This window comes from Bactrocera tryoni, chromosome 3 (assembly GCF_016617805.1).
Source record: "Bactrocera tryoni isolate S06 chromosome 3, CSIRO_BtryS06_freeze2, whole genome shotgun sequence".
In the NCBI taxonomy this organism is placed as follows: domain Eukaryota; kingdom Metazoa; phylum Arthropoda; class Insecta; order Diptera; family Tephritidae; genus Bactrocera; species Bactrocera tryoni.
Genome location: NC_052501.1, coordinates 33,336,238 through 33,357,288, shown reverse-complemented (window position 1 = coordinate 33,357,288; position 21,051 = coordinate 33,336,238). Strand labels below are relative to the sequence as shown.

Sequence of the window (21,051 nt, the reverse complement as noted above, 5' to 3'; positions counted from 1 at the left end):
TATTTGGATGGTTATTATGTAATCGACGAGTTTCTTTCGCAATGTGAGTAATAAGTCAAAATATTAACTATTATAATTTGGCAGAAAATGGAAACATATTTATTGAGATTTCCAAAATTTTACATCTTGCCATAAATATATCGCGTACAGAAATCCTTACAAAAGACTTCCCTTAGTCTGGAAATCGTCAATCAATCATTAGAAAAAAATATATTATTGCTTTGCTTTATTAATGCTTTATTTCCAGGATAAACGGTGCAATCTTAAGTTGTGTGTATAAAATAAAATATATATGTAAAGTAAGAGTTATATATTGATCTCGGATATTCACATTGTTAAAAACATTTATCCGCAAAATACTGAATCATTTATTAATTGAAAATATGGGTATTATTTAAAAATTATAAAGCTTACTCAACTTTTTAATATTTTAATGACTGTTGTCAAAATTAATGTGTATATAGTTTTTTTTTTTATTATGTTTAAAAACTTTTATTATAATGTATTTATAATGTTTATCTACAAAAAATAAATATTTTTCATTTACATACATACATATATGTACATATATACAGTTGTGCACAAAAAAGGAAGTGATCACATGTACGAAGCGAAACTTTAAATTATTATTAAGAAAAATATTTTTTTGTGTCAAAATTTGTACACAACATATTCACCAATGATGTATTAAAATTTATGCTAAATAAATTGGAAAACCTAGTTCCATATAAAAATAGGATAATACTATGTATTATGACAATTTTCTTTTTAAAATGGTTTCAAACCTTTACAACCTACCTTCATTCAATAACTTCGGGTTTTTTAGCAGATTACCACACATCTTGGTAACAGAGTTTATGAGATTCTACCAATATTCAAATGGTAATCCTCCCCAACCCTGTTGTTGTTGTAACATACTGTTTAGAAAGAGTCAGCCCATAGGGAGAGGGGTGCCAGATGTGTGGGGTTAGCAGGGCATGAGAATAGGTAGGTTAGAGTCGTGCGAGGACTCGTTGCATGCTGGACATATATTGTATTGGGTATGTTGGGGTCTATTTTGGATAAGTAGGAGTTTAGCCTGCAACATGATCCATAATGAAGCTGCGTCTCTCGCGGTAACTCCAGCTCGTCGTCTGCAATAGGTGGTGGTTTGACTTCAAGTACGCCATTCACTGAGAGGGAGCGGAGAAGGTGTTTAGGCTCCATTGTGTCTGAACCATGTTGCGTCCGAAGTCTGGTCGGCGTATTGTCTTATGTCGTAGTCAAGTAAAGATCATTTGATGTTTTTGGGTGCCGGTACTGATTCAAGCAGGCGACTGTGGGTATTATTTCTACGCAAGCAGAAACTGTTTAGAGATCTTCTGGCATTCACTGCATCTACATATTTTGTTGCGACTCTTCCCGCGGTCGTATGAAGAGTGATGGAGCACAAACTGTCTAGTATCATGCCTAAAATCTTAGGGTTATTGACAGTCGGAATTTTAACGGCCTCTATTGCAATATTCTCTGTAGTCCTTCGTTCAGTTTTCGAAGAAGTGAGAAAGGTCAGAGAGATAGCTGTTTACTTTTGAGGACATGTCAAGTCCAACAATACGAAGATCGTCCTCTCACCGGATGGTTTTTGGTTGAGGTCATGAACTATCTGGGCGTTTATGACGCCACTGATGTGTACTTTGCGAAAGCCATGCAAGTGGTTGGGAGCGAATGTTAGGAGTAGCAAGGCCTCAAGTGTATTCACTACTGGAGAAAGGAGAGTTATCTCGTGATAAGAACATTTTTATTGGCGGGTCTCCCAGGTTTCAGTATTGGGACCAATCTTCCATCATCGGGTACTTGAAGAGTGGCCAGCGACAAGTTGAAGTAGCTTATTCCAGCAAGGCAAATGGATTTAGAGGATTTTTCTCTATTGATGACACTACTCACCTCCTCATCGGTGAAAGTAAGTGGTGCGCAGCCTTTTGGCATTTTGCACAGCCGTCGTTTAACTAAAATATCTAGCGCACTTCTTCGAGTCCGAAGAGGCATGGCCAATGAATTGAGTTTCAACTTGGTCATCACGTCTGTTCGGGTTAGGCGAAGCCTAGACAGTAGTTCAAAGCTTACTCACACTGGTGGTGAGCCTTCAGGTGCTCTATCCATTTTATCCCCTTATGTTAGTTTACCATTTGCCGAATCTCCAAATTGAGATCATATATTCCTTAGCTAAATCTGCTGCTTCGTCTAGGAAATTTGGGTGAAGTTCCACGATTCTTCTCGCCGTAATGAAGCGAGCGGTAGCAGCTGCGACGTTCGGCAACAATTACGTCCGTAGGAATGGGTAGTGCATTGTGCCAATTAGCTTTATTCGTCATTCATTGTGTACAATTTCGAATCGTCTATAAGCTTCACCCTCTACGACATTTGACAAGCAGGAATGTCAAAGATGCGCGTTATAGTCGCCTGGTACCAAAGGGTGGTGAAAACACGAAGTAGAGCATCTAAGTTTGGGTGATATCCAGTAGGGAAAAATGTAACTGGGGGTATATATTAAATATTTAGTAGTAGTAGTCGATGTCGCCATCGATAAGACGATATTGTGCAGTATGAAGGCTAGGACTCCACCCTTAGGTACACTCCTGCAGTGCCAACACATTGGGAAGTGACAGCAACCAGTACAAGAATTGCACTTGACTAATGTAACTTTCCAACGTATGACAATCTGACACATGGAACAGTGTGAGTGGTTTTCTTCCGAGAATTGAAAAGGATGAAGGTTGGGAGGACTGATCAGAATGGGAATCATCCCAGGGTGGAGTGGTGATGCAGTGCGCGAGCTTGGTGCAGATTACACAGCCGTAGAGGCTAATATCGCAGTAGTGCGTCGGCAGCATGGGGCCACGTAACTTGGGGTCCACTCGCGGTGCGTCTTAAGATCTGAGCAGGTCTTAAGATGGTTCTATTCATTTCATGTATTATACCTATCCTAGGTGGAGTTTGGATGTAGCCTTTTAGCGCAGAAAAATTCCTCCGGGCCCGGGTCGAACTCTATGTCAGCACGAGTTAGGAGGATACTGAGCAAACCTGTTTCGAGTAGTGGCTCCAGTGATGACGGGCTTAATATTAAACTTACCGGTCCAATCGGGATTAAATCGTCAAAAAACATCTGGTAACGCAGAACCGGCTGTCGTTATAATTCCCCAAATCTCTTTCACTACGGCCACGAATGATATGTTTAGGGTCATTTTTGATCCAATCAAGACAATTCAACCAAAATCTTTCCACTGTGTGAAAAGCTACCCCTACTGTAATTTTAAATTAGCGTGTTAGGGAGACGCTGGACAAAGTTTCTGGAAGTCTTACTTCGAAGTAATTTCGTTTTGTATTCATTTATAAGGACTTTGGTAGCGGTTTTATCCGTATACTCACATTTTGTTCGCTGACGATCGCCTATGAAGAGTTTCAGTATTAACTTAAAAATTTGGTTTATCTTTCCGGCTCCTGGCTGACGCAAAAACATTAATTTTGCAGTAGTGTCCTAAATTTGGATCGACGATTATGGGTTACGCAAAATCCAGCTGTTTCATTTTTAATCCTATTTAAGCAAAATACCCTTCATTATCTTGGATCTAAATACATTATTTTTTGTTATAATTTTCACTTTATATCTTTAAAACGTTTCCACTGCAGAAAAATCCAATAATTAATTTAACAATAAACAATTAAAATTGTTGCTCTCCTTTTTTAATCTGCGAATATTTTTTAGGTTAAACATAATTTTTGAAAGGAAATGTCTAATAATCTTATTTTTTGTGGAAAGCAATATCAATGTTTTCCGAGAACTAACAATGCTGAACCAGAGAACTTAAAACATATACATATTTCTGCCATTGCACATGCTTAATTCTGCTAAATAGCAGAGAGAATGGTGAAATTCCGTGTCACAATTTTATAAGCTCTGTTAACCGTCCAATCGAACATCATACAGAATTCAATTTGCACCTTCTCTATGTTTTAAGTTCTCTGATTTGAATAGCATATGTACATATATACTGAAATACATTTATGTATATATATTCTTAAAGGAAGTATATTTTATATAGGTACATATGTATATGTATATATAGCCGCGCACCAGAAGAAATAATATCAAATAATGCAAAACATGTGACTTTTAGGTAATAAAAAATTAATACTTAAAATAGAATTTTTGTAGTAAAAAAATTCAGATACTAGTTTTCAAAACGCCACCGAAAAGCAACTGCAATAGAAAACTCCTTTTTTTAAATTTTGGCTGTCACGTCGATGTGAGCTTTTCAAAAATTGTCACCGAATCTAATGGCGGAGAATAGGATTTAAGTTATATTCGTTTATATTTCACAATATTGGTAAATCTCATAAAAGAAAAAATAGATTCTTTCAATACAAAATAAGAATTCGTAAAAATTTAAAATACACAAATAAATATTCTACCTACATACCTAATATTTGAACCCCTCTACCTGAAAAAATGGAAAATGAGACAACCCACCTACCTTGAATTATAAGTGCTAGCCAAGGACAATAGAAATGGATTAAGCCAAGTTTGTACCGTTACTTTTTTTGCTTCCCGCGGGATATCATAAATATCAGTCATATATTAGGTATTCAATCAAACGAAAAAAAAACATTCGAAGTGTACGGTTGTGACAATTTAAAATTATAAGCGAAATATAGGTTGTCAAAAAAGTCTTGCGGTATTTTCGCTAGTTGGCGCTGAAAGCGCGTAGTTCTAGTTTTATTCGTGGCATCGGGTCATGCTATACCTTTTTGGAAAGCTCATTTCACGCGCTAACACGTGTTTGATTGATTGTCGTTTCTTTTAAGTCGTTCGTGAGTTATAGCGTCGCAAACATGGAGCAAAATAAAGAGAAAATACGGCTTATTTTACAGTAATGCTACGATAAAGGCAAAAATGCATCTCAAGCCGCCAATAAAATATGTGCAGTTTATGGACCCGATACAGTTTCCATTTCCACCGCACAACGATGGTTTCAACGTTTTCGTTCTGGTGTAGAGGTGGTCGAAGATGCGCCACGCTCCGGAAGGCCTGTCGTCGAAAATTGCAATAAAATCGCTGAATTGGTCGACAACCGGCATAGTAGCAGCCGTAGCATCGGTCAAGAGCTGGGCATGAGTCATCAAAAATTCATTTCAATTTCAATAAAAAAAAAAAAAATCAATAAAAATACCGCAAGACTTTTTTGACAACCCATTATATTTACATAGATTTTTTAAAAGTCTGTTTGTCGTATAGCATATTTGATTAAAATATAAAAACACGTAATTAAGCCAATATCGATACAATTTCCTGCAAAATACAGTGGGGTGCTTTGTGACATATTTTTCATATATCAAGCATTCCTCGCTATTTTCACAGGAATTCAGGAATTTTTCCTTATTCCTATTATTGTTAGTTTATACAAAGAATTTTTTTTCACTTTTTAGTTTGATATGCTTTAAAAGCGTGTTTTTTTTTTTTTTTTTTTTAAACTATATTTATTAAAATATACATCTTATTCATAAATTTAAATACGAGGAATGAAAATATATTAACAGCATAACAGTTTTGTCATAATCAGTCATGTTATGACTCAAAAAGCAAAGTTAAGCGTACCGGTGTTGCGGAAATTTTGTCGTAGCTTATAAAAAATAATGTAAATATGGGACTTCAAAAATAAATATCCTGAAAATTATTACACATTTTTACGAACAAATAGAGCAAGAAAAACATACATATGTACAAGTGAAATTAGAAAATATTTAGAGCAAGTTTTTTAAATTTGTGCAAGTAGGACGGTTTGACCATAATTAGAATGAGTAAAGGGCAGATATACAGCAGAGTTTGGAGTTGGACTAGGACAAATCTTCTAACGAAGAGTGTAACCAAGCCGACGATAAGCTTCTGGAGAAAAGTTTTAAAGAGATTTTAGGAAGCGGTGAAAAATATGAAGTCGATTTACTAGAAAGGATTACCAACTAAGAAATTACCAGGAACCAGACCAGAAAATATAGAGTCTTTTATTGAAGTAGATATATTCGAATTAAAATAAAAAGAAAAGAAAATAAAAAGAAAAAAGAAAGACCAATCAATATTCAAGATGTTACTTGGAAAGAGTCCGAAGAAGACATTGGCATACTAAATAAGCCAATTCAATATTTTAACACTTTTTTTTTGATGATACAGTAATCAAACTGATTGTGAAACTGACTAATGTATACGCCCTTCAAGAGCCTGGAAATTAATTCAATTGCTCAAATGAAGATCTTGGAGTTTAGTTGAATTTAGGCGTAGTCAAACTGCCAAGTTTTAGAATGTCATGGTCACAAGTGCTAAAATTAAATGTAATAACACTCCACTTCTACTATTATAGTTGCTAAAATAAAAGCAACAATATAACTCAAGAGCACCAAAGAATTGTTTAGTACATCATAGCACACAAAGGCAAGTTCAGAGGCAAAGACAATAAGGAAAGGCTTTCGGTTATCAGACTAGTTGCAAATTTTAGAAAGAAGTGAGGACTGAAAATGTTCACGCGGGCAGGCTTGTCAGGAATTATTTATAACTTTGCGATCTATGTATGTTGGTGATGGAACGTGCATTTCAAATGGACTCGGCATACATATAATCGGACATTGTATTATATCTAGAACAACGAATTGCAGATTCTAGCGAGTGTTTGAGTGCTCTTTAATCGTAAAAAACTTAATTTTTGTGTCGGTATAAACTGGCTCCCTCATTTCACACTGGAGTCCAATCGACAGCCAGCCTAGTGGAATGCACATGATTAACCGGTCCTAAAGCGTGGAAAGACGAAAAAGTCGGTAGCAAGGTTATGGCATCAGTTTTTTGAGATGGACGTGGTATAATATACATCGACTGACTACTGAGCCAGTAATGATCGCTGCGTATTTGGAGGTAGTTCTATTCTACTACTCCCAATATTTAGCGATCGTATTATTTTGAGGAAGGATCAGTTTGAAATTGTAATCATGTATCTCATAATTTCCGTTTAAATATTGCACTGCACTTTGCAATGCTTCGAAAATATTTCTGTATATCTCAAATTATAATAGACCTTTTTATCAACACTGCAGATTCCATCATAGAAAAATTCTCCAAACTACATGGCTGTCTCCGGGTCGAAAAGCCACCAATCAGATCGATCATATTGGGATAGACGGAAAACAGGACCGAAACCGAGAATCTGTGCGTGAAAGATTAAAGCCCACCGTCAATAACTGATTGGAGTATGGTTTTAGGCCTGGAAAATACACAACCGACCAGACATTCACCATGCGCAAATCTTGCAAAAGACCCGTGAAAAGATAATCGACACACACCACCTTTTTGTCGAAATCAAAACTGCTTCTGAATGCAGCAAAAGAAGTTGCCTTTATGCCGGGATGTCTGAATTTCGTATCCCCGCACAACTATTTCGGCTGTGTAAACTGATTTTGAGCTGACCAAAAGCTCCGTCAGAATCGGGAAGGACCTCTCCAAGCTGTTTGATACCAAACGAAGTTTCAGACAAAGCGACTCCGTTTCGTATAACTTCTTCAACCTCAAGAGAAAGTACCATTTTCTGTAAGAGTGTACAGCAGGCGTATGCTGATGATATTGATATCATTGGCTTTAACACCCGCCCCGTTAGTTCTGCTCTCCAGAAAGGATAAGGCAAGGAGGCAAATGGATCTGGTGGTGAACGAGGCCATGACGAAATATCTCCTGTCCTCAAACAAACAGTCGTCGCACTCGGGACTAGGCACCCACGTCTCTGTTGCCAGTCATAATATAAGTCACTCATTATTCCCGTCCTGCTAAATGAGGCAGAGGCATGGACGATCAGAGATTTCGAGAGAAATGTTCTGCAGAAAGTTATGATCCTTTTCGCATTGGCCACGGCGAATATCGCATTCGATGGAATGATAAGCTGTATGAGATATGCGCCCATATTGATATAGTTCAGCGAATTAAAAGACAGTGGCTACGCTGACTAGGTCATGTCATCCAAATGACGAAAACACTCCAGCTCTGAAAGTATTCGACGCAGTACCCGCTGAAGGGAAGCAGAGGAAGAGGAAGATATCCACTCCGTTGGAGGGACTAGGTGGAGAAGGACCTGGCTTCGCTTGGAATCTCCAATTGGCACCCCCTTGCGCTGTTTTTAACTCGGCTTTAACCGTGTAAGCGATTTAGACGCCGCTAAAGAAGAAGAAAGAGTCTCTTATGTATACATACATATCGAGCCTTTACCGCCATTTAGCGTAAGCGACAAAAACCAAACTTTACAGGAGAAGGTTTTTTTTTTTAAATACTTTTAACCATTAATGTGGTAGTAATTTAAAATTTCTCATACATTACTACTTTTCAGACATTTACAGATATAATTGAAAAAAAAAATAAAATTAATAAGTATTTATGCTATTTATGGCGCTTACATTTTTTTTTGCTGTTCCAATCTAAGGTTATTTTGGCGTTTACGATAAAAATATCTTTTAAAGTAACTAAGTCTAAGGAACTGTATTTGGTAAATAAATACGTATTTTTGAAGGTTTTTAATGAAATAGTTATAATTATAACTGAAAAATATATTTATTTATATAAAATATTTGAAATATTTGTTAAACTTATGCTATGTATATACAAAATAAAGGTTTTCTTTAACTTAACACCACGTATTATTCCTCTTGGAATCCTCTTGGAATAATACGTGGTGTTAAGAGGAGTGGTGATATTAACTGCATAGTTTCCTTTATTCGGGAGTATAAAAAACAATAGCATACAAAAACAAATATCAGAATAATCTTATATCGAAAGAAATTGTTCAGATCGGCTCACTATAGCATATAGCTGCCATACAAACCGAACGATCGAAATCAAGTGCTGGTATGGGAAACTTTGGCATTTGACGTGGTATCTTCACGAAATTTGGCATGAATTACTGCTTAAGGTAATATTATGATCTCCGAAAAAATTGTTGAGTTCGGATTACTATAGCATATAGCTCCCACACAAACTGAACACATAGTTACTAAAAGAAATGCACCTGTGAAGGGTATATTAGCTTCGGAAATTTGCAAAAAAATATATAAATAATAATAACGAAACAAAAAATATCAACATTCCGTTGCTAAAAGAGAATGTTAGACGGATTAATCGGCATCGGCCATTATCATATATTCATCCCATGTGATGGGATCAAACGATTTTTTTTCATAAATTGATTTTTAACATGTCTACAATTTCGAAGCAATTTCGCAATTTTTTTTTTCGAATGTCTACCGAAAGTCCAATTTTTGATATATTCTTCTGATCGTGCATTTAAGCTTACACCTTAAAACGCCGCTAATTCTTTTTGTTTCATCTAAGCCAATCAGCTGGAAGCGTGAACAAAGTGCCAGCCAATTTTTTTAGGCGTGTGTGTTCAAAACACTTTAACAATATTTTTAGCAGAAAATTTATATTTATACTGTCGAAATAGGTCTTATTAAATGATAATGAACTTAAAGGCCTATCTGTTTACTGGTCGTAGAGAAAAACTTAAAAAGCCCTAAAAAAAATAGACCGTCACATGACATCCTTAAAATACAATATTAACCAATATGCTTGAAAAAACCGCAAAAAAACCTTCTTTTTATATGGTAAATCAAATAAATCTGTACATTGATTTGTATGTATAGTGGTTCGCACCTTCGTATTGACATATGAACTGTTTTTTTTTTTTGTTTGTGATACATTAATAATTATATTATACTAGCTGACCCCGTAGCCGTTGTCCTGCGTGAAATTATGTGTTTTGAAATGAAAAGAAAGTTAAATTTATCATTTCATTTTTTTTTCAATAAATATAACGCCGCTTGATTTCCAAATTTATGCCACACACTATGCGACTATCCTTGTGTCCTGTTGATTGTCATCGCAAATGCAATTTGCACTTGAAACGGAATACGTTTGAACTGAAATGGCAAAACATTAGAACTCAAAGGAGTTCTTAGAATCAAGCATTCTGCCGCCTTGTATTCGATAGCGCAGATTGCGGAACATAATAACGACAGATCCAACTTGTGAGACGCAAATGATGCGGTGGCATACCAAGCCTCTCCAAAGAATTTAGAAATTCCACTGGATAATTCAAGGCGTCGTCTTCATTGTCAAGACGATCGATCGATTTGTATGAGCGCAAGTCTCCCGGAATTTGACTTTGAATCTTCCAAGTCATTAACATCGGTATTGGCAGCTAACATTGCGCGTGCACTTAAGAAATCGTAGTTACGAAAAGGGAAGATGGAATTGATATCGAACCACCGGAAATCAAATTAACTGCGAGATGCCCAACAGTCGGAAAACGTTCATGAATTGCAAAAGTAACTATCCTACAAAGCGCTCGACCTTATCGTTCAAGACCAATAACAGCCATGTTGCTTCCTTTGGTGACGCAATTACAAACGTATTTTATTGATTACACCAAACTGCAATACTCAATATTGATATGAGTTTTGACTGTAAATTATTGTCTAATGGTAAATATAGTACCATACATGTGATGTCAACTTCGATATTCACTCTTCTAAATTGAATGCTGAATGTTCTGCCATTGTCGTCTGGTGAGCGACGCCGATACAGTAAATATCCATCATTTCCAGTTTGCGTTTCCGAAAGAAAAGCACTTGGATAGTGTTTCGTGCATTTGTTGTCAGACATACAAACTGGAGTGGGATTATGGTATCCGCAAGGTCCATGAACCATATTGGTTTTCACCACTTCGTATAATACTGGATTTTTCTCTGCATCAGGAATTTCAGTAGAAATGATTTCATCAATTTGATGTGGTGTAACCACCATCCACCATCCAAAGAATGTGTGCGTGCGGCAAACCTCTCTTTTGCCACTCAACAGAGTACATCCAGCATCTAACAGCACCACATATACGTTGCTTCAAAATAAAGTCCATCAAGCATCGACCATCGTTGTTTGAAAAGTCGTGTTGTGACATCGTGACGATCGCTTGCTGATTGACCGCGATCCATAATTCCGCACGTATGTCATCACATCCTGGGAGTACTTCTTGCCTTGAGCTGCCTCACGTTGATGGCAAAAAGAACTCCGACCGATATTAGAGCGACCTCTTCGTAACAAATTTCAATCTGCAATTGATCACTTTGTGTGAAGCACACATAAAGTTTTCACTGAATAATTTTCAATAATTTTCCTTTTGAATAGCCGTAATAAAAAAGCAAGCTACCAAAATTGAGCGATTCAAATAATTTACAAATCAAAATATTGAAAAACAAAACAAACAAAAATTGAAAAAAATGTTATGGAAAAAAGTTACTTTTTGGAATTATCCAATTTTCCGACTTTTCCTCATGAAAAGGATAAGGTATTTTTATTTCTAAACCTTCCCCGATTCACAACGAACAACCTCTTTTCTTTTTTTTCGGCAATTATTCGAAATTTTAAAAAACCGTAAAAGCCGTCCTTGAACCTCAGCGAACATTTAGAAAAAAGAATTGACCAAATTGGTCTAGGCGTTGTTGAGTTAGATAAGATTAGAAAAAAAATATTCATACACTAGAAAGCAAACAGTAGCAATTCTGTGTTGAATTGTTTGAAAATTTTTATATTTCAAATATAAAATTTTCAAATGTTTTTTCTTGTTTTTTTTTTTAATAATTAACTATTAACTATACATATATTTTTTCTGAGTCTATCACGTTGCATTGTAAATTTTCCACCGAAATTACCTTTATATAGAAGACGTGGGTGACTAAAATCGGTCTCTTTATTCGAAAATTTCAAGTTCATACAGTATTATTCTGCCAAAAAAGTCTGTACTTGAAGGAAATAAAAACTTAATTTTTGCTGCTTCTTTGTTCTTTATAGGCCGATTTAATATAAATGTTTGGATGGAATTTATATCTTCTGGATAGAATGCCTCCTCCAAAATTTGTTTACCGTCTTCCGTTTCCACGTGGATTAGCAGCGTTTTCGCTACGAAACCTCCCTGAAACTGGAATGAAAATTTGCTGACCGCCTGTGGTTCCTCAAAACGTATTATTATCCATTGGGGAGTGCCCTAAAATTAAAATAAAATAATTAATATGCTAATTAAATGGTTCGAAAACTGGCGAAATGATTTTATACATGGAAATAATATATTTCATCTTCATCGCAAATGTGAAAAAACCTTAAGTTGCAAAACTTTCTTAATTTTTTTAGGTCGTTTTGGTTCGTTCGGGATTTTCTTCAATTTTGTTTTTTGTTAAGTTTTTAGAAAGCAGAAGTACACTTAATTATATTATCTAATTATAATTATAGCTTTTAATTTATTGCGTTTAACGAGTAAAACACAAACTAGCTTTTCTGTGCTTATACAAAAGCTGCTGATTTTATTGTTTTTAAAGTAATATCGCAACTAAACTTCGTGTTTCAATCAAAAAAAAGTAAATAAAATAAAACATTAATTTAAATTATAGTGTAAATGAAATAAAATTAAAAATATCATTTTTTCATCGCATGTCAGTCTCTTACATTTCGAGCTTATCTTGCAAACTCACTAACTTTCAAATGATTTGTCTATAACTGAATGTGTAAAGTTTGTTTTATCTATATTTGTTTACCATCTCGGGTGTAAGATTTTATGTCTCTGGCGTATTTAGTTATTGATTTATCTTTGACATCTTTTAGTAATTTTTAACAGTATCCTTATATGGGAAGGAGACGGGATTATCTTTCTATTAGAACTGCTAAAATAAATTTTGTTTATGTTGAAAACGCCTACAATAAATATAAATTTATAATTTTCAATCTATTTTGTTTTATTTCTTTCTAGTATGGTTTTTGAATTAAAAGTATAAACATTTGTGTACCACCGGTGGTACACACTGCCAGATAAATGAATTTGCCTGAAATTTAGACAGAAATGTCCTGTGTTTGGCATATATCCGTACAATCTCTCTGAGTCCCAGTTACCTACTTACCAGGATATTCTTTTGTGTTATCAGTTTCAAAGATTCCGTATAGGGCGACTCCGAGGCGACAACTATGAACCTAGGAGTAAAGAATAGTTGCAGAAATAGTTGCAAAACTATAAACGATTAGAAACGAATTAGTGAAGTGTCAGAGGATATAAAAGTTAAAAATATAAGTGTAAAATGCATTATAAATCGGAGAAACACGCATTTTAAATAGTTGATATTTTGAACTTTAAATGCAAATATCTCAAAAACCATAAGTCAGCGACAACTATATATGTACATATGTATATATTCTTGATCTGGAGGACCTCCCCTATCCCTACATACCCATTTCAACAATCGGGGGAAGGTATTCTAAATCGCAGCCGTTAAAAATTCTAGTGTAAAATGCATTATAAATAGGAGAAAATGCATTATAAATAGGCATTAAATAGTTGACTTTTTTACTTTAAATGCAAATATTTCAAAAATTATAAGTCAGCGAAAATATATATATTTTTCTTGGGTCAGCTTAAGAATATCGTCCCAGAATTTCGGAAATAAAATGTGTATGGTCGGATAGAAGAGGTTCTCCAGATCAAGAATATTTGAAATCGAAAAAATACCTAATTCAAATAGTGGCAATTTGCAATTTTAAACGCAAATATCTCGAAAACTATAAGTTTCCCTCGGCTATAACCGAAATCCTGGGACGGTATACTAAACTTTGCCCGAAATTGGGGGATGCTTTCTAAATTCCAGCCCCTTTTTTAAAGTTCAAAACCGGTTGTCTCAAACCAAAATTATATACAAGCGACAAAATTATATTAACGCCACTTTCATATATACTTCTGATATTAAATATAAATAATATTTGTGAAAGATATACAAAATTAATATAAGCACTTGCTTCATTTGAATTCCACGAGGTTTCCGCCACCGAGTCGAACATGTTTTGCTTCCCGTATAGCTTTACATCCTTTCCTTGCACAGAACTAACACTTAAATTGAAACATAAATAAATATTTATAATACATTTCTTATATTAATATACCTGCATTTAAATGACAATTTCTTTAATAAGTTCATCGCTATCGTAAACAAACTTTAAAAAGCATCCCAGCAGGTACTATATGGTATTTTGATACCTTTACGCCGCATCTCCACAGGCAATAACTTTTGGCAACCACCTATTAAATCTACTGCCATTAATGTTGGCAACATTTTGAAATTATTAAATATAAATTGTAATTAATATATACACAGTTCCGATTTCTTTGGCGCCGCAATCTGAAAATACCGTTGGAAAGAGAAAGTCCTCCTGATTAAAAAATATGTTGTGGTTATGGGTCCGCAAACGCTTAGTTTACGAGATATTCGACTTTAAAGTTCAAAAATTCCCAAAATTCGAACATTTCAACAAGCTATTTCACTACATTTAACAAACTTTATGCACATTTTTCACTTCAAATTCATTTAATTAAACTGTAAACATTTAAACAAATTCAAAATTTACACTTTTTGCAGGTTTTACAAGTAAAAAAAATATATTTTAAAAATTACCTCTTACACTCGTAGTGATCATCATTTATGTGCTAACAATTATGAAGAAATGGAGCGCTGCCATATGATAATAAGAAAATATGAGCAATTCACTAAACATTAGGGGTATTCTCTTGCTCTTGCAAAACCCTTGCACGATGCAAGAGTTTCATATATTTCCTCTTGGTGCACCGGCACGACAACAAATTTCTTCTTATTCTTCTTAATTGGCGTAGACACCGCTTACGTGATTATAGCCGAGTTAACAACCGCACGCCAGTCATTTCTTATTTTCGCTACGTGGCGCCAATTGGATATTCCAAGCGAAGTCAGGTCCTTCTCTACTTGGTCCTTCCAACGGAGTGGATGTCTTCCTTTTCCTCTGCTTCCCCCAGCGGGTACTGCGTCGAATACTTTCAGAGCTGGAGTGCTTTCGTCCATCCGGACAACGTGACCTAGCCAGCGTAGCCGCTGTCTTTTAATTCGCTCAACTATGTCGATGTCGTCGTATATCTCGTACAGATCGAATGCGACATTCGCCGTGGCCAACGCGCAAAGGACCATAAATCTTTCGCAGGACTTTTCTCTTGAAAACTCGCAACGTCGACGTATCCGTTGTTGACATCGTCCAAGCCTCTGCACCATATAGCAGGACAAGAATTATCAGTGACTTATAGAGTTTGGTTTTTGTTTGTCGAGAGAGGACTTTGCTTCTCAATTGCCTACTCAGTCCGAAGTAACACCTGTTGGCAAGAGTTATTCTGCGTTGGATTACAATAACAAACACACGCGGAAAACCCATGTATATTTGCGTGCAATGTCACGCAAAAATATAATTGCAACCCTTTTTTTGCCGTAATTTTACATAAAGACATATTACGTCGTTAAATTGTTCAGGAAGGTAAGTTTTAAATGGATTTTATAATTTCTATTTAAATAATAAAGATTTGTTACAGTTTTTTTTGTTAAAAATGTATGCAGAAGGTGTGCCAATTCACAATATCCATGCATAATAGTCATTCACAATAAATTCACCGAATCAACCGTTCAAATATCACTAGATTCTGCAATGGGTGCTCTCGTGCCCTTGTATATTTCGGTATAGTATTTTTGCAATCTGCAATCTTACAAGAGCAAGCGAAAACCCCGTAATGTATATTTTTCTTGAGCAAATGCTTAAGAACTGGATTTTTAATTTGCTGGTCAAATAAAACACGCCTATTGTATTAAATAAGCAATATGGAGTCTCCATAGGCAATACGCACAGCGATACAGTTACAATACAATAAAATTTGCCTGTCTAGATGTCCCGTTAATGAGGGGCAACAGAGTCTTGTGTAAACACAGTTTTAGAAAACATATTATCGATAAACAATTTGCTTTCCAAGTTTTGAGGAAAACTTCTCAATTAATATCGTATTTCTGATATCGTCTTAGAAATATGTGCTTAATGTAAAGTTGTGTGAAATTATTATAAATTATATATTGTATTTGAGTATTTCGCTTTGCTGTCCGGTAAACGTACAATTGAAATGATAAAGGCTATTTTAGTTTTTAACAACCACGGAAAGCCTAGACTTTCGAAGTTCTATCAATATTTTGTAAGTTACGATAAATATTTAAAATAGTTTTTATTAATTATTGTGATTATCAATAGAATGAAGATATGCAGCAGCAAATAATAAAGGAGACCTTCCAGCTGGTTTCAAAACGAGAAGATAATGTTTGTAACTTTTTAGAAGGGGGGAGGTAAGTAAACCATATTTAAATTATGAAATATTGTTTTTAATATCTTTTTAAGCCTTATTGGTGGGTCAGACTACAAATTAATATATCGTCACTATGCAACGCTTTATTTTGTGTTTTGTGTGGATTCATCTGAAAGCGAATTGGGAATTTTAGACCTTATCCAAGTTTTCGTGGAAACTTTAGACAAATGTTTTGAAAATGTTTGTGAGTTAGATTTAATCTTTCATGCTGATGCTGTACATCACATTCTGGCTGAGCTGGTAATGGGAGGAATGGTTCTCCAGACAAATATGACCGATATATTAGCACGAATCGAAGAACAAAATAAACTAGTGAAGCAAGAAGTAAGCTGTTTATACACATTTTTGAGATCAATATTTATCAAAATATTTTTTTACTTATAGGCAGGTATATCTGCTGCCCCCGCACGTGCTGTGAGTGCTGTTAAAAGTATGAACATTCCCCAACAAATAAAGGATATTAAGCTTCCCGATTTACCCCAAGCGATTAAAGATTTAAAATTCTGACCGGGTCAAACGTCCGCCACCCTAATTTTGGACTCATTTATTACCAGCAATATGCCGTCTTCTTCTATTAATTCAACAACATTCCCTACGTTGTCAACTACAGATACCGATTATTATACATTTTTGCGTCAAAATGCATACGAACTAATTGAAGATGAATATGATGTCAACTTTTCCACTTCATACATTTTTTCATCAACTAGTTGCAATTCCGATTACTATCAAAGGGAAGCCGGAATAAGTTTTTTTTCGATGGAAACGAAAAATAATCAAAATGACATTAAAATAAAACCTAAGAATGGAATGGAAAATAATATGGAAGATGATAAACAGTTAATCAATATATCTGGCCAAGAAACCCCTAAACGAAAGAAAAAACAGAAGAAACAGGTATCGCTTATTTGCAATAACCGTTAACTAATAATGTTATAATGAAAATATATATTTATGAATTTATAAAATATTAGTAAAGAACACGTGATAACTGCTTGAAATATATAATCACTTCATTCGTTCAATGCAGTACAATTTACTACAACCTAATTTACTTGTGTTGAATATTGATTTGTAGAATTAACTTTGTGAATGATTAAAGAACTATTAAATATTTAGAGCAGTCTTTACGCTGCATTATGCACCAAAAAAGAAGAACTAAGTTCAGCCACAATTTGTAAGAATTAGGAATGTCAAAATTGTATTTAAACAATAAGAACTAACTTCGGGAGTAAACGAACATTTTATACTCGAAATTTTTAGGTTCCAATGGAGGGAGGATGGAGTCATGGTAAGAAGTTCACGCAAGTGAGAAAAGTTCTCTGATCGCCATTCACTTGGGAGTGGCCAAAAACGATTATTTTACATATGACTCAAGCAGTTAATGACTTGCGGTCTTGGACCAAGTAGCCTCTGTGTAGCCAAAGAACATCCGTTTAAGGGCGAGCAAAAGTGATAAGGCTTTCAACAGCCTCGGATGAGAGGCCCCACTTTTGATGACGAACATGGCAAACGAATTTAGGATTATGATTTGAGGGCATGAACTTAGAGACCGAGAGTTGAAAAGGAAGAGAGACGCATTTGCAAACAAAAAAGAGAGAGGCCGAAATGCGTGCGTACGAAGAGCTTGACAAGCTGGTCGACAGGGGTAATGCTCGAAAATTCTACGAAAAGATGCGGCGACTAACAGAAGGTTTCAAGACCGGAGCATACTCTTGTATAACCCCCAAAGGTGATCTAGTGACTAATGCCCAGAGCATACAACTGCGATCACTTTTCTTAAAAGGAAGCAGTACACTTCTATGAATTGCAAATCAGTTCACAAAAAAATTGTAAAATTGGTATTCTTAACAGTACTGTATAATAACGTTACTTGTGGTCGAAATAGAAGAATATCATAAGTAATTGCAGAAAAATAGCATATGATTTTTAATAATGGCCGGAAATTTATCAAGGAAAATATGTTAAGTTCGGTAGATTTTCGAAGTGGTATTTGAAATTTATGCACATTGTAATATTTGCAAATCAAAATATTCATATAAAACACATTTAACCATTTTAAAGAAATGGGCATCCTACAGCGGAATTACCGCCCAATATTTTCTTCGGCCCCTTGGAAGATGAAAAGGACAAAACGGTAATATTTTTAAATTCAAATGTTAAAAAATGTCTTAGTTATGTGTGTAAATTCAATCGTTTTAAGAAAAAACCAGAAGTTGCAACTGCTTACCGAATTTTTCATTCAATTTAACTATATTTTTAATTTTATTTATTGGTAAAACCAAATTTGTACAGTACAAAATTTTCTCATATTAAAAAATCGAAATATCGCTCATCATACAAGCAGTGATTGATGACCTTTCTAAATTTCATACAAGTAAAAACTTTTAGTATGGCAACAAAGAAGTTGTTTATATCAGCTATTTGATATGTCGCTTACGTCTATTTATATATTTAATAAGCTGGCTTCAAGAAACCATGTACAGGCAAGAAAATCTCTCTATCGCTACGTCGTGTCCGGCAGTCGTCAATGTATTTAAAGCTTATATAGCGTTTACATATGCGTGTTTTGTACTCAGTGTTTAAATGAGTTAAGCATCCACTCACTCTACCCGAAAAAAACTGGCGCACTCTAATAAGAGAGCTTACTTCACCACAGCTGATGGCACTACAACACACCACACTCGTACGCAACCCAACTCGCCACACCTGTACACCAACCCAGCCCACAAAAGGAATGGACAACGGGAAAACTTACACAATTCGCGTACAAATTTCGGACACCACCATTAGCGCTGCAATATTTTAATGAAAAAACGTCGTCAATTGAACTCAACTTTATATCCTACGCGGCGCCACAAACGCATTTTAAATAGTTGAATTTGTGAATTCTAAATGCAAATATCCCAAAAACTATAAGTCAGCGGCATCTATATGTACATTTATCTGGCACGAGGTACGGCCCATTCGTTTTTCTTCGCCGTCTCCTATCCGTCCGATTTGGACGACAAAAGTGTCTGTGTGTGAACTGGCAAATAGTATTTATGATCTGTTGATGGGTAGTACTTTCAAATGTCATCATTACATCCGGAAGTTGCGTTCGACTCCATTTTGACAATGGCCGTCCCCTTCTTTCTTTCGAAACGTGGGAAACGTCAACATTGGTTGGTTTTCTCCTGTTGCAAAATTTATTCTTTTTAATTTTGCGATAATAGTGCAAAGTAAGTGTAGTAAAGTAGCTTATTTACAGAGAATTATCTTTATATTATGGAATTTTTCCTATATTTGTGACAGATGCCACGTGAAATAAAAGAGGTGAAAGATTTCTTAAACAAGGCACGTCGTGCTGACGCCCGTGCTGTGAAAATCAAGAAGAATCCTTCGAACACCAAATTTAAGATTCGTTGCTCGCGGTTCTTATACACATTGGTGGTTCAGGACAAAGAGAAAGCTGAAAAAATCAAGCAGTCCTTGCCGCCAGGCTTACAAGTAAAGGAAGTCAAGTGATTGTGTTACATTTGAAAGCGTGTGATAACTAGAGTATGGAAAAAATCTCCATGTGTTCTGTGAGCACTTATGCAGAAATCATATTTGTGTTCAAGTACTGAAATACAAATCAATATGTTTCAAAAAATAACTCGGTTTTTTTATTTGTTTGAAATAAGTTCAACTGGGATTACAAAAATTATATGGTAAATGTTAAGACTGATTTGAATATGATATTAGTTTTTACATAGATTGAAAACAGACCGAATGTAAAAAAAAAAAAACGAAAAAACCCGAGAGCACATGATAGCAGTTGCTAATCTTATGTACATGCTAGTGGGGAAAATACTATTTCACAGGATTTCTTCATTAAATCCTTTCGATTGAATTTAGCTGAAGAGGAACCGTTGCCATAAAACGATATTTTTCGACTTCGGAAGATTGTGGTGTTTCTTATATATGTATATGTATGTTTATGTGCATACATATCTACCAAAATTTCACTGCAAAACTAATGTTTTCGAGTATTTTGTGAAATTAACGCCATTTACAGATATATAATTATGTATAGACGTACAATGCATCACAAAAATAAGTATGCAGTTCATCTGTTTGGCAATGAAAAAAAATAAACATTAAAACTAATAATAAACAATTTTTTTATTATATCACATTTTAATTAAGGGCAGTAACAAAAAAAAAACAGGAACTTAAATTAACAAATTTCCTAATTAGTTAAAGAGTTTAAATTGTTGGAAATTACGTGACTAAACTATTAAACACTAAGTATAGATTACAAAAAATTCAAACGGGTTTACTTTCAGCTTTGGTAATAATTTATAGCCTTTGGATTTTTTAGTCGCACTCAATCTGGATGGCACGGCCTGAAAAACCTTATTGTCATTTAGTTTGAAGTTGCATTCCGTGACCGTCCGTCCTGTTTTTCGATTGTGCCATCTACCACACCGCTGCACGATATGTAAGTATGGGGTGGATAATCCTTGTATAGAGTTAATAGACCATGTGGAGTCGTAAACCCCTCCTTGGGGCTATTGGGTCGAGATATGCGATTAAAATCCGAACCTGAAGAGATGACAGCGATATCGTCCGCGCAGCAGGCAACCTTGAAGTTCTCCCTGTCAAGGAGAAATAATAATTCGTTGGCTGCAAGGGTGATTTCTACGAAAGTACCCCAGCAGGAGCTGCTTGGAGAGGAGTTCATTATGCTCCTTAACTGGGAGCATAAGCGTCTCACTTTGAAGGTGTTCGATGGGAGACA

At 35.2% G+C, this 21,051-nt stretch overlaps 3 protein-coding genes across 3 annotated transcripts; 2 read left to right on the top strand and 1 right to left on the bottom strand.

Moving 5' to 3' along the window:
* Positions 1–11,779: 11,779 nt before the first annotated feature.
* LOC120771259 (nuclear receptor 2C2-associated protein) lies at positions 11,780–14,124 on the bottom strand. The gene is made up of 3 exons (XM_040099176.1): positions 14,030–14,124; positions 13,886–13,976; positions 11,780–12,095 (listed from the first exon to the last, which is right to left on the bottom strand). Exons 1-3 carry the CDS (start codon positions 14,062–14,064, stop codon positions 11,802–11,804), a joined length of 420 nt encoding a protein of 139 aa, XP_039955110.1. The 5' UTR covers positions 14,065–14,124; the 3' UTR covers positions 11,780–11,801.
* A 1,778-nt stretch (positions 14,125–15,902) lies between these two features.
* Positions 15,903–17,444, top strand: LOC120772429 (AP-3 complex subunit sigma-1). The gene is made up of 4 exons (XM_040101041.1): positions 15,903–16,118; positions 16,175–16,266; positions 16,319–16,610; positions 16,671–17,444. Exons 1-4 carry the CDS (start codon positions 16,050–16,052, stop codon positions 16,791–16,793), a joined length of 576 nt encoding a protein of 191 aa, XP_039956975.1. The 5' UTR covers positions 15,903–16,049; the 3' UTR covers positions 16,794–17,444.
* A 1,951-nt stretch (positions 17,445–19,395) lies between these two features.
* LOC120771194 (60S ribosomal protein L38) lies at positions 19,396–19,923 on the top strand. Its single transcript, XM_040099090.1, has 2 exons — positions 19,396–19,507; positions 19,581–19,923. The coding sequence occupies exon 2, from the start codon at positions 19,581–19,583 to the stop codon at positions 19,791–19,793; it is 213 nt and encodes a 70-aa protein (XP_039955024.1). The 5' UTR covers positions 19,396–19,507; the 3' UTR covers positions 19,794–19,923.
* The last annotated feature ends 1,128 nt before the right edge of the window (positions 19,924–21,051 follow it).